Below are 14,199 nucleotides of genomic sequence, written 5' to 3' on the forward strand. Positions count from 1 at the left end.
CTTTAGTCTTAAACGTTTCCTACCAGAGTCAAGTGCTGTTACTGGTTTCTTATGGCTATATCCATATAGCCATGTGTCTGTTGTCCTTTTGAAATGAAAATTATCATATTTTTTTGTTTTGTTATGCTTATCAATTTATTTAGCTTTTCTGTCTTTTTTGAAGTCACTTTAAAAAATATTTTTATTGTTAAAACAACAAACATGTATTCTTGACATAAAACATTCCATACATGGTATATAATCAGTGGCTCACAATATCATCACATAGTTGTATATTCATCACCGTGATCATTTTTTGAACATTAGCATCACTCCAGAAAAAGAAATAAAAAGAAAAAACTCACACATATCATAACCCTCACCCCTTCCTCTCATTGACCACTAGTGTTTCCATCTACCCAATTTATTTTACCCTTTGACCCCCATTATTTATTTATTTTTATCCATATTTTTTACTCATCTATCCATACCCTGGATAAAAGGATCATCAGACACAATCTACAGTCACATTATAAATGTTATATCTTTATACAATTTTCTTTTCAAGAATCTAGGCTACTGGTGCACAGCTCAACAGTTTCAGGTAATTCTCTCTAGCCACTCCAATACACCGTAAACTAAAAAGGGATCTCTATTAGTGCATAAGAATAACCTCCAGGATAACCTCGCAACTCTGTTTGAAATCTCTCAGCCACTGAAACTTTATTTTGTCTGATTTCTCTCGTCCCCCTTTTGGTCAAGAAGGCTTTCTTGATCTCTTGATGCCAGGTCCTAGCTTATCCCATGCTTTCTGTCCCATGTTGCCAGGGAGATTTACACCCCTGGGAGTCTTGTCCCATGTACAGGGGAAGGCAGTGAGTTTACATGCTGAGCTGGCTTAAAGAGAGAGGTCACATCTGAACAACAAAAGAGGTTCTGTGGAGGTGACTCTCAGGCCTAAGTTTTATTAGGGTTAAACTGTCCTTTGCAGGTGTAAGTTTCATAGGGGCAAACCCCAAGATTGAGGGCTTGACCTGTTGATTTGTTGTCCCCACTGCTTGTAAGAATATCAGATTTCTCCAAATCATACAAACCCCTTTCTCAGATCATAAAGGAATGTAGTTGTAAATCAGTAATAGGCAGAGTGCCAGAAAATTCACAAATATATGGAGGCTTCAATCTTTTTAAATTTATTGAGACTTGCTTTGTGACCCAGCATATGGTCTGTCCTTGCGAATGATCCATCAACACTTGAGAAAAAGGTGTATCCTGCTGTTGTGGGGTATAATGTTCTATAAATGTCTAAGTCTAGCTCATTTATTGTATTATTCAAATTCTCTATTTCTTTATTGATCCTCTGTCTAGATGTTCTGTCCATTGATGAGAGTGGGAAATTGAAGTCTTCAACCATTATAGTAGATGTGTCTATTTCTCTTTTCAGTGTTTGCCTCATGTATTTTGGAGCATTCTGGCTCGGTGCATAAATATTTATTATTATGTCTTCTTGTTGAATTGTTCCTTTTATTAATACATACTGTCCTTCTTACTCTCTTTTAGCTGTTTTACATTTGAAGTCTAATTTGTTGGATATTAGTATAGTTACTCCTGCTCTTTTGTGATTGTTATTTACATGAAATATCTTTTCCCAACCTTTCACTTTCAACCTATGTTTATCCTTGGGTCTAGACAGCATATAGATGGGTCTTGTTTTTAAATCCATTCTGCTGGTCTATGTCTTTTAGTTGGGGATTTTATCCATTAACATTTATTGTTATTTCTGTATGGGTAGGACTTCTACCATTTTACCTTTTGGATTTTATATGTCATATCTAATTCTTCTTTTTACCTTTACTAATAGTCTTCATTTCTACACACTTCTGTCTCCTGTCTTTTTGTATCTGCCTCTAGTGCTTCCTTTAGTATATCTTGCAGAATTGGTCTTTTGGTCACAAATTCTTTCAGTGATTTTTTTTGTCTGAAAATGTTTTAATTTCTCCCTCATTTTTGAAGGACAATTTTGCTGGATATAGAATTCTTCATTAGCAGGTTTTCTGTTTTAGTAATTTAAATATATCATCCCACTCTTCTCGCCTCCATGGTTTCTGCTCAGAAATATACAGATAGTCTTATTGGGCTTCCCTTGTATGTGATGGATTGAGTTTCTCTTGCTGCTTTCAAAATTCTCTTTTTCTCTTTGATATCTGACATTCTGATGAGTAAGTGTGTTGGAGTACGTTTATTTGGATCCATTTTCTTTGGGGTACGCTGCACTTCTTGGATCTGTAATTTTAAGTCTTTCATAAGAGTTTGGAAATTTTCATTGATAATTTCCTCCATTAGTTTTTCTCCTCCTTTTCCCTCTCTTCTCCTTCTCTTCTTCTGGGACACCCACAACTTATATATTTTAGCTCTTCTTGTTGTCATTCAGTTCCCTGAGTCCATGCTCATATTTTTCCATTCTTTTCTCTATATTTTCTTTTGCTTGTTGGATTTCAGTGGTTCCGTCTTCCAGTTCACTAATCCTATCTTCTCCCTCTTGAAATCTGACAAATACACCTTTCTTCCTTTGTTCTCAAAGAGTATGTGTGGTTCTAAAATATCGACATTGTCTTCCTTACCCCTGTGTTCTGAATTACTTAACCCCAACCGGTTTGGCTTCATTTTTATCTCTAAATATCAGGTTATATATATAAAACAGCCTCTCAGAATCTGGAAATATTAATCACCACTCCGGACTTAATGTGTCTGCTCTAAAAGCTTACAGTCTAGGCCCCTATTTTCTTATAAGCATTTTCCAAAGGTGATCAACCATTGTTCTTTTGTTTCTGGCTTATTTTGTCTCAATAAATGTCCCATATGTTCATGTACATTGTTGCATGCCTCATGATTTTGTTCCTTTTTGTAGCAGCACAACCTTTGTTCATAAGTATACACCATCGTTCACCAGTCTACTCCGTCAGTGCATCCTTCAGCACCTGCATTCATTGGTCATCATGTAGAAGGGCCAAAATCCACAATCCATCAACATTCCCAGTTTTAGATAATTTCATTGTTTCCAAGAGAAATAAAACCAATAAATACATCCTCGCCCAATAAGAAATCTAAACCTCCTCTTAACTCTTGTCCCTCACCACATTATTTACCTCTGCTGTTGCTGTGGTATTGCTGATGGTTTCCTTTTGAACATAGCTCTTAGCATTCAATAGCATTTCCCCCCTGTACTCTGGGAATTAAACTCTCTTTATACAAGGATCATATCTTTGAAGTAAGTCTTACGAGAACTAATTTTTATTTCTAGTGTAAATCAGTGGGACATATAGGTCTATACAACCCCTTTCAATCTTGTTCATCTTCAATATGGTAATATTACTTCTAAACCCACTAGAGAATCACCTTCGTTCCTATCTTTTCCGTTACATTGGAGTTCAACCTCATTAGCTAACAGTTCACCCATCTCTAGCTTCTGTGTATCTCTAAGTCCCCTATATTCTGTATTATAAGCCTCTGATTATACCTTTATGCTGGTCGTGAAAGGGAATCATACAATATCTATCCTTTTTGTGTCTGGCTTATTTCACTCAGCATTATGTCCTCAAGGCTCATCCATCTTGTCATGTGCTTCAGGACGTCGTTTTGTCTTACTGCTGCATAATATTCCATTGTATGTATGTACCACATTTTGTGATCCACTTGTCTGTTGATGGACATTTGGTTTGTTTCCATCTTTTGGCAATTGTGAATAATGCTGCTGTGAACGTAGGTGTGCAAATGTCTGTTTGTGTTGTTGCTTTCAGCTCTTCTGGGTATATACCAACGAGTGCTGTTGCGGGTCATAGGGCAACTCAATATTTAGTTTTCTAAGGAACTGCCAAGCAGTCTTCCATAGTGGCTGTACCATTATACATTCCCACCAGCAGTGCATAAGTGTCCCAGTTTCTCCACATCCGCTCCAACATTTATAGTTTCCTGTTTATTTAATAGCAGCCATTCTTATAGGTATGAGGGGGTATCTTATTGGAGTCTTGATCTACATTTCCTATATAGCCAATGAAAATGAGCATCTCTTCATGTGCTTTTGAGCTGTCTGTATTTGCTCTTCAGAAGAATTCTTATTCATATCTTTAGCCCATGTTATAATTGGGTTGTTTGTTCTTTTGTTGTTGAGTTGTATGGTTTCCTTGTATATATAGGAAATCAAACCTTTGTCTGATATGTAATTTCCAAATATTTTCTTCTGTTGAGTTGGCTGCCTCTTCACCTTTTTGACAAAGCCTTTAGAGGTGCAGAAGCATTTGATTTTGAGGAGTTCCCATTTATCTGTTTTTTGTTGTTGTTGTTTTTGTTTGTGCTTTGGGTGTAAAATTAGGAGGCTACCTGCTATTACTAGGTCTTGAAGATGTTTCCCTACATTTTCTTCTTCTAGAAGCTTTATGGTGCTAGTTTTTATATTTAGATGTTTGATCCACTTTTAGTTAATTTTTGTGTAGGGTGTAAGATAGGGGTCCTCTTTCATTCTCTTGGCTATTGATATCCAGTTCTTCCATGCCCAGTTATTGAAAAGACTGTTTTGTCCCAATTCAGAGGATTTGGGGGCCTTGTAAAAAAATCAGTTGAACTGTAGATTTGCTGGTCTATTTCTGCACTCTTGATTCAATTCCAGTCATCAGTGCTTCTGTTCTTGTGCTGGTACCATGCTGTTTTGACCACTGTGACTTTATAATATGTTTTTACATCAGGGAGTGTTAATTGTCCCACCTCGTTCTTCTTCTTTAGGATGCTTTTAACTATTCAAGATCTCTTTCCCTTCCAGATGAATTTGGTAGTTAGCTTTTCCAAATCTTCAAAATAGGTTGTTGGAATTTTGATTGGTACTGTGTTGATCTGTAGATCAATTTGGGGAAAATTGACATCTTAACTATATTTAGCCTTTCTATCCATGAGCAGGGACTATCTTTCCACCTATTTAGATCTCCTTTGATTTCTTTTAGAAATGTTATGTAGTTTTCTTTGTACAAGTCCTTTATGTCCCTTGTTGAGTCCATTCCTAAGTATTTGATTCTTTTAGATGCTATTTTCAATGGAATTTTTTCCTTGACTGACTCCTCAGTTAGGGTCATTGCTTATGTGTAGAAATGTTACTGATTTTTGTACATTAATTTTATATCTTGCCACCTTGCTGAATTTGTTTATTAGCTCAAGTAACTTTGCTGTAGATTTCTCAGGATCTTCCAAGTATAGTAACATATCATCTGCAAATAATGAGAGTTTTACTTCTTCCTTTCCAATTTTAATGCCTTTTATTTTTTTGTCCTGCCTAATTGCTCTAGCTCATACTTCTAGCCCAATGTTGAATAATAGCAGTGACGGTGGGCATTCTTGTCTTGTACCTGATCATAGGGGGAAAGCTCTCAGTCTCTCTCCATTGAGTATGATGCTGGCTGTCGGTTTTTCATATATTCCCTTTATCATATTGAGGTAGTTACCTTTGATTCCTATCTTTTGGAATATTTTTATCAGAAAAGGATGATGAATTTTGTTGAATGCTTTTTCAGCATCAATCAAGATGATCATGTGATTTTTCCCTTTTGATTTGTTAATGTACTGTATTACATTAATTGATTTTCTTGTGTTGAACCATCCTTGCATTCCTTGTATAAACCCCACTTGGTCATGGTGTACAATTCTTTTAATGTGCTGTTGGACTTGATTTGCTAATATTTTATTGAGAATTTTTACATCTTTGTTCATTAGGGAGATTGGCCTGTAGTTTTTCTTTCTTTTGCATCTTTACCCGGTTTTGGTATTAAAATGATAGTAGCTTTACAAAATGAGTTAGAGTTTTAGAGTTCCTTTTTCCTCAATTTTTTGGAAAAGTTTGAGCAAGATTGATGTTAGTTCTTTATGGAATGTTTGATAAAATTCCTCTGTGAAGCCATCTGGCCCTGGACTTTTCTTTGTAGGAAGATTTTTGTGACTGATTGAATCTCTTTACTTGTGATTGGTGTGTTGAGAGCTCCTATTTCTTCCTGAGTCAGTGTAGCTTGTTCATGTGTCTCCAGGAATTTGTCCATTTCATCTAAATTGTCTAGTTTGTTGGCATATAGTTGTTAATAATATCCACTTATGGTCTCTTATTTCTTCACGGTCTGTGATAACACATCCCTTCTTAGTTCTGATTTTGTGTATTTGCACCCTTTCTCTTTTTTTCTTTGTCAGTCTTGCTAGTGGCCCATCAATTTTATTGGTTTTCTCAAAGCACTAACTTGGTTTTATTGGTTCTTTCTATTGTTCTTTTCTTCTCCCATTCATTTATCTCTGCTTTAATCTTTATTATTTCTCTCCTCCTATTTACTTTGGGGTTAGTTTGCTGTACTTTCTCAAACCTCCAGGTTTGCTGTTAAGTTCTTAATTTTAGCTCTTTTTTAATGTAAGCTTTTAGGGCAATAAATTTTCCTCTCAGTACAGCCTTTGCCGCATACCATGAGTTCCCTTAAATTGTATTCTCATTTTCATTCATCTCCAGATGGATGCTGATTTCTCTAGCAATTTCTTCTTTGACCCACCAGTTGTTAAAGAGTGTGTTATTTAATCTCCATGTATTTGTGGTGAATGTTCTCATTCTTTGGTGATTATTGAGATCCAGCTTCATCCCATTGTGATCAGAGAAAGTGGTTTGAATGATTTCAGTATTTTTATGTTTATAAATACCTGTTTGTGCCCCAGCATATGATCTATCCTAGAGAATGTTCCATGAGGACTAGAGGAGAATGTATATACTTGTGCTTTGGGGTGCAATGACCTATACATGTCTGTTAGTTCTAATTCATTTATCAAGCTATTTAACTTCTCTATTTCCTGGTTGATATTCTGTGTTGTTGTTCTATGTGTAGAGGAGAATGGTGTATTGACGTCTTTTTCCTTGCTGAAACATCTATTGCTCCCTTCAGTTTTCCCAGTGTATGTCTCATGTACTCTGGAGCTCCTTGACTGGGAGCATAAACATTTATGATAGTTATATCTTCTTGGGGAATTGACCCTTTAATTAGTATATAGTGTCCTTCTTTGTCTCTTATGATGTCTTTCCATCTAAAGTCTATTTTGTCCGATATTAGTGTAGCTACTTCTGCTTTTTTTTGGTTACAACTTGCGTGGAAAATCTTTTTCCATCCTTTTACTTTCAATCTATTTATATTCTTGTGTCTAAGATGAGTCTCTTGTAAGCAGCATATTACTGGATTATATTTCATATTCCCTTCTGCCAATCTGTACTTTTTAATTGGTAAGTTTAGTCCGTTAACATTCAGAGCTATTAATGAAAATGTGTTTCTTGATTCCACCATCTTATCTTTTTAATTTTATTTGTCAGATCCAAATATTCTTTTCCCTCTTTCTCTTTGTATTCTTTAAATTACCCTTAGTGGTACTCTTCAATTCTGTGCCCTCTCTCCAGACCTCCCTCTCCTGTCTTTTTTTTTTTTTCAGCTGGCAGAACTCCTTTTAATATTTCTTATAGGGTTGGTCTCTTATTGACAAATTCTTTCGGGACTTCTTTGTGAAAACTTTCATTTCTCCCTCAATTTTGAAGGACAATTTGGCTGGGTACAGAATTCTTGGCTGGAAGTCTTTCTCTTTGAGGATCTTAAATGTATCACACCACTGCCTTCTTTCCTCCATGGTGCCAATTGAGTAGTCTGAACTCAGTCTTATGTGGTTTCCCTTGTATGTAGTAGATTGTTTTTCTCTTGGCACTTTCAGGATTTTCAGCTTCTCTTCAGCATTTGACAGACTACTCATTATGTGTCTTGGCCTATTTGGAATTATTCTGTTTGGAGTTCTTTGGGCTTCTTTGCCTTGTGTATTTATGTCCTTTATAAGGGTTGGGAAATTTTCTCCCATTATATCCTCAACTAGTCTTCCTACCCCTTTACTTCTCTCTTCTCCTTCTGGGACATCAGTGATTCTTAACGTCGTGTGGTTGTTTTGTCTTTCATTTCCCTGAGATCCAATTCAAAATTTTCCATCTTTTTTGCCATTTGCTTTTTTGAGTGTTTGAAATCATTTATCCTGTTCTCTATATTGCATATTCTTTCTTCTCTCTCTTCACATCTGCTCTTGTATGTCTGCAGTATGTTTTTCATTTAGAGTCTTTATAGTCTCTGTGATATCTTCTCCTTTTTGATTTTCATTCAAATTCCTCTTTGTGCTCTTCTAGTCTTCTAGTCTTTTCTTGATCTCCTTAATGTCATTTGCCATCCCACTTATTAAGTAGCAATATATGAGCATCTTTGATTAGTTCTTGCAATGTCTGTGTCTCCTCTGGCATTTTAATTTGGTCTTTAGGGGCTGGGCTTTATCTGTCACATTGTAATATGCTTAGTGATCTTCTGTTGTTTTCATTGTATGTAAGTATCTTGGTTGATTTACTTTGGGAGTTGATTTCCTTCAGTAGTTGAAAGCCTTGGGTTTGCGGGGTGGGTTGTAGCAGCATGCAGGGTATGAGGTGGGGCACAGCAATATGGTGATGTGTCGCAGTGCAGGTTGGGATTGTTACGCTGTTGCTTGTGGACGTGAGTGCCCAGTGGGCAGGGAGGATGTAGCTGTGCAGGACCACAGGTCTGGGGGACGTAACCCTGTTGTGCACTGGTCTAGGGCGTGGGGCCCTTTGCGTGCAAGCACAGAGCTATGGCGGTAGGTCAAGGTTACGACTTCATGGACTGGGGGTGGATGTGACCTGGCTGCTCAGGTCAGTGAGTTCTCATAACTGGGAAGTATGACTGAGAGCTGTGCACATGCACGGGTTTAGGAGTGCTGTAAACTGATGTTCCCAGAGCTGGAGGTCGTGACAGGGCTGAGCATGCATGCACCGGTCTAGGAGTGTTATCAAGATGCACAGAACTTGGGTGGGTCAGGTTGAGACTGTGCGACACTGTAGGCAGGGGGTCAGGTGTAGCCTGGGTATGAAGGTATGTGCCCACAGCCTTTATGCGCTGGTGACTACCTGCAGGGGGCAGCAGGGGGAGATAGTGCTTGGTAGGAGTGCAGGAAACGTGGGTTGGGCTGTACTTGGGGTGGGGGTGTGGGGCGGGTATGTATGCCAGAAATTGGTGGGCTGGGGCACTTGGAGTGTGGGGAGTGAGGGTGGGTGACGGTGTTCAGTTACGTGGGGTGTGGGGTGAATCTTGGGTCACGGGACTGAGCTGGTGATGATAGGGCGTTCGAGGAATGTGGCTTGGCTTACTTCCTAGACCCCATCTCCGCATATATGCACTCCTATGGGCTTCACGCTTCTGTGTTAGACTCCAGTCCTCTGCCTCTCAGTTCCTAAGCTCTGCTGCCAGGGCTGCCCTTTGTGCAGAAGGCCCTTCGTCCAGGTTAGCTGCACTTCTGAATTGCTGTCTCAGTCGCCCTCCTGTCCTTTCTCTTACTTTTCCGTGGAGCAGGGCTGAACTCGATCTACCCTCTTTGGCCATCTTCCTGGAACTCCCTGTATTTTCCTTTTCATTTAGAAATATATATAGAAAATATATCTTCTTATATTTTTATATTCACTTATTTTTTTTAGTTTCTGTGTTTATAGGTCTTAACACATTTCTCGTATTTCTCTTATTTCTTAATTTATGTTTACTAAGGTTTATCTATTTTATTAGGCTTTCAAAATCTTTTTAATTTTATTTATGTTTTCTAGTATTTAAATTTTTCTGTTTTATTTATTTTATCTTCTAGGTAATTTTTTGTTTCTTGTGATAATGACTTAGTTCATCTATTCTCAGTTTTAAAAAAGGAATTATAAAAGTAACTTTTATGCTTTGCATTTTCCTAGCTGCAGTTATAGATTTTCTTATGATATGTTTTCATTTTTATTAATTTCTGTTTTATCTTAGAAGTGTGATATACTTGATTGAGAGAAGAGTTTTAATTTGCAAGTTTTTTGGTGATATTTTAATTTTTAATTTAATTGTACATATTTGTTTGAAAAAAAGTTTTCCAATCGTCATAAGACTATATAATGTTATCTGTCTTGTAGAATACATAATTTTATGTAAGTATTTAAAGCTACTGTCAGTACTACTTTGTAGGTGACTTGATGCTAGTATGCTCTGGGGAAATGCTTGGTTTTTCTGGCTGGACAACTCCAAGTTCTGGCAATGTCAGATCTCCTAGGCTTGGGTTATCATACTTTGCTCCTTATTATCAAGCAAGCAAGCAAACAAATAGATAACAAATGTATAGAACCCTTTACAGTAGACCCCAACCTGATAACCCATGTTCTAGACTTCAGTTCACTGAGTTTTTATATTATAGTTAGTCTGTATGATTGAGGCATGATATTTGTATTTTTGTACTGACATTTCATTCAGTATACTGACCTCAGGGTTCACCTAGTTGCATGCCTCACAACTTCATTCCTTCTCACTTAGTAGTCCATTGTATGTATGCACCATAGTTCCCACTTCTATTCCTCAGTCATTTTACCTTTAGGCCACCTCCATCCATTGTGAATCATGAACACTGTCACCATAAACACCAGTGTACAAATGTCCATTCATGCCCCCCCACTCATTTCCTCCAGATATATACTGAGCAGTGGGGTTTTAGGGCCACATGCTCCCTCGTTTTGTAGGGTATCACTGGATTTAAAATTCTTAACCGGTATTTGTTCCTTTTCAGCACTCTAAGTATTTCAACCCACTTACTTCTTACTTTCATGGTTTCTGCTGAGAAATCGGTACTCAATCAAACTGGGACTTCCTTGTATGCAGTATGTTGCTTTTCTCTTGTAGCTTTCAGAACTCTCTCATCCTTTGCATTCAATAATGTGATCAGTATACATGGGGCGTAGTTTTCTTCATGTTTATGCTGTGTTTTCTGAGGTTCTTAGATGTCCATATTCATATCTTTTGCTAAGTTTGGGTAATTCTCTGTCATTATTTCTTTGACTGTTACTTCTTGCCCTTTCTCTTTTTCTCTCCTTTTGGGACTTCTGTATTACATATATCGGTGTGCTTGATTTTGTCCCATAACTGTCTTAGGCTATTTTTGCTTTTAATATTTATTTTTTCTTTTTGCTCCTTGGTCTGACTCATTTCAAGTGTCTTGTCTTCCAGTTCACTGATTCTTCCTTCTGCCAGCTCCATTCTGCTCTTGAAACCTTGCTGGGTATTTTTCCTGTTGTGGTCTTTGATGCCAGTAGTTCTGTTTGGTTCTTTTTTAAAATTTCTATCTCTTTGTTTAGTCTGTCATATTATTCATTCATTGTTTTCCTAGTATTCTTTAGTTCCTTTTCTGTACTTTCTTGCATTGCTTTGAACATTTTTAAGATCCTTTTTTTTTTAAGACTTTTTTCATTATGTCTGCATTCTCATCTTCTTTCTTGATTTTTTTTTGTATTTTTATCCTCTTCCTTTGGTTGGGCCATTATTTCCTGTTTCTTTCTTTGTCTTGAACTCTTTTGTGTCACACTGTCCGAACCTTTTAATATTTTAAAATATTATCTCTGAGATTTACTCCCCTGGGGTGTCTGTTTCCTTATTTTGAACCAGCTGTTGATAAGACAGATTTTCTTGAGCTTCAGGCCTCCTCTCAGGAAGGTCTCCCCAAGGTGATTGTGGTTAGAGTTTTCCATGTCTTTCTGGGCCTCTGACTTTTTCTGACTTTTTCTGCTTGTTGGTTGTTATGGAGTTCCCTGTTTACAAGGGTTAGGTTGTCTCTCTGTTTCCCAGGAGACAGACCTGCCTCTCTTTGGTATTTTAAGCCAGTTGGCCATTGTCCCATACTGTCTGCCTCTATAGTTTTTTATACTCTTTTTCATTGTCTCCTACTGATTTTGCCTGGAGGGCAAATTATGGGAGGATGGTGATCCTAGAAAGGTCTTTGCCAGTTGGGTCTTTCCCATCCAAAACAGGACAAGGGACCCACGAAGGAGGCTCCAAAGTGCCTTTGGGAGTGGATCACCAAGGGCTCCAAAAACTTCTCCTGGCCTGCCTAGCAAATGCAGCCCTTCAGCTAACTGTCCCCTACAGCTCTGAGGAAGTGCTGCATCTTTAAATCTCTACTACCTCTGCCCCTTTTTGGGGAAGATTGAAACAATAGCTGCCTTCAGAGCCAGGACCCAGTCATCTGAATTCAGTAACCAAAAGCCATGGTCAGCAGTTGGCCTGTTCTTGGGGGAGATGATTTTTATGTCCCTTTCTGTTACCAGCAAGCTAGCCAGGAACTGGACTCCGCAGTGACCTGCTAAGAGAGTAAAAGCATGGGTACCAAAAGCTGCCACTCAGAGAGACCAATTTAGTTTGTTTGTTTTTTACTGTAGTTTGTCTGCCTCTTCTTCCTGTTCTTCCCTGGATGTTGTACAGTATTCTTCTGACCTCTGGAGTTTCAAAATATTTGTTTCATATAGTTCCTGCTTGTTTTATAGTTGTTTTGGTTGGAGGATTAAATCCTGGCCTTCCTACTCTGCCATCTTCCCCGGAAGTTCAAGTTTAGCTTTTGACATGTTGTGTTTGAGAATATGTATAGGAGATGTGAAACTTTCATTGAGGAGAAAAGCCAAGTGGAGAAATTTATAGATTTGTTAATGAGCTTCAAAGAAGGGTTAAAATGACAAGAATGGATACATTTTTTTGAGCAGCAAAACTGCATGGATGCATCCTTATTTAGAAGGCTGAGTAATGATTATAGCCTGGGGAGTTAGAAGAGAATGGATCAGTTTGACATAGATCAGAGCTGACACAGTTTAATAATTAAGGATGAAAGTTAACTTAGCTAAAATGAATGTTGAGAAATCAGTTACCTAGTTTTGCAAGGGTTGTTTCTTACATTTTGTAATAATTCAACAAGGAAAATGGAGAACAGATTATGTTTTATTTGGGGGGAGGGGGTTGGGAAAGATTTAAAAATGACAACTATTTGAATGATGGAAGAGAAAACCACAAATATCAATTATCTCTTTTTTTTAGTATAATTTATATAGGCTGATAATTTGCTACTTAATTAGATAAATCTTAAATCTGAAAAACTGCTTATTCTATCTTATTGCGTTTTTTTAATTCTGCAGAAGTTATTTCTGGACAGTTTACGAAAAGCACTTGCTGGCCATGGAGGAAGTAGGCAGCTGACAGAAAGTGCTGCAATTGCTTGTGTCAAATTGTGTAAAGCGAGTACTTACATCAATTGGGAAGATAATTCTGTCATTTTCTTACTAGTTCAGTCGCTGGTGGTTGATCTTAAGGTAAGATGCTTATTATTTCTCTACTAAAAAATTTAAGAAAATTAAATGAAAAATCATTGCTAACAAAATCATGTATCTTTTTTGATGAGTTCATAGGACTTGCTTTTGTTGTTACATCAGCTTAAGCAAAGTGACTTTGAATATGAGGAAAATACAGAATTAGCCAGTTTTCTTAAATTAGTATGAAAATATAGACTTGGATTTAAATAATGTAGAAATTAGGACTTGAAAGGAACCATATGAGGTAAAGTAAGAATTTTTTAGGCTGATAGCCCACAATATTGGTATGGTACTTCTTATGGCAACTAAATGTTAGTGTCATCTATGTGGTTGATGTGTTGGTATTATTAAATTCTAGTGTAAAAAAAAATACTGCATGACTGTTTAAAGGCTTTCATTTTCTATTGGGATTTTTGCAGAACTTGCTTTTTAATCCAAGTAAACCATTTTCAAGAGGCAGTCAGCCTGCAGATGTGGATCTAATGATTGACTGCCTTGTTTCTTGCTTTCGCATAAGTCCTCACAACAACCAGCACTTTAAGGTAAGAGCATTGTTTTGTTTTATTTTTATCAAAATCTGTTTACTTATACTGTTATCCTTGATAAATGTGAAAAGTCTATAAAGTTGTTTAATTATACTTTTATCGGTATTTATCAAAGATGTTAATTTCAAGACTTGAAAATTAATCTGTTTTTTTAAGAACTTGCATTTTGGTGTTCCTTTTGTCCTCATTTGTGTGACTGAATATTTCTTAGAGAGATAGTCTACTATTTTTTCTTCCCTCTGTAGATCTGCCTGGCTCAGAATTCCCCTTCTACATTTCACTATGTGCTGGTAAATTCACTCCATCGAATCATCACCAATGTAAGTCTAAAAGGTATTGCTAAATTGTTTTAAATAATCATTTCTTTTTCTTTTTTTTTTTAAGAAGGATGCTCTTGGTTTACAAAAAGGTCTGAATTTAGATACATGATTTAAGATGATTTTCAAA

At 37.0% G+C, this 14,199-nt stretch overlaps 1 protein-coding gene across 4 annotated transcripts in view; it reads left to right on the top strand.

Annotated features, from left to right (window-relative positions):
* The window catches only part of NF1 (neurofibromin 1), a 354,325-nt gene that overhangs the window by 114,786 nt on the left and 225,340 nt on the right, over window positions 1-14,199 (top strand). For all 4 annotated transcript variants that reach the window (XM_077165250.1, XM_077165251.1, XM_077165252.1 and 1 more), the window contains exons 9-11: window positions 13,034-13,207; window positions 13,627-13,749; window positions 13,998-14,072. In XM_077165250.1, coding sequence (XP_077021365.1) covers window positions 13,034-13,207; window positions 13,627-13,749; window positions 13,998-14,072 — 372 coding nt within the window. The remainder of the gene's footprint in view (window positions 1-13,033; window positions 13,208-13,626; window positions 13,750-13,997; window positions 14,073-14,199) is intronic.

Source organism: Tamandua tetradactyla, chromosome 6, assembly GCF_023851605.1.
Source record: "Tamandua tetradactyla isolate mTamTet1 chromosome 6, mTamTet1.pri, whole genome shotgun sequence".
Lineage (NCBI taxonomy): Eukaryota > Metazoa > Chordata > Mammalia > Pilosa > Myrmecophagidae > Tamandua > Tamandua tetradactyla.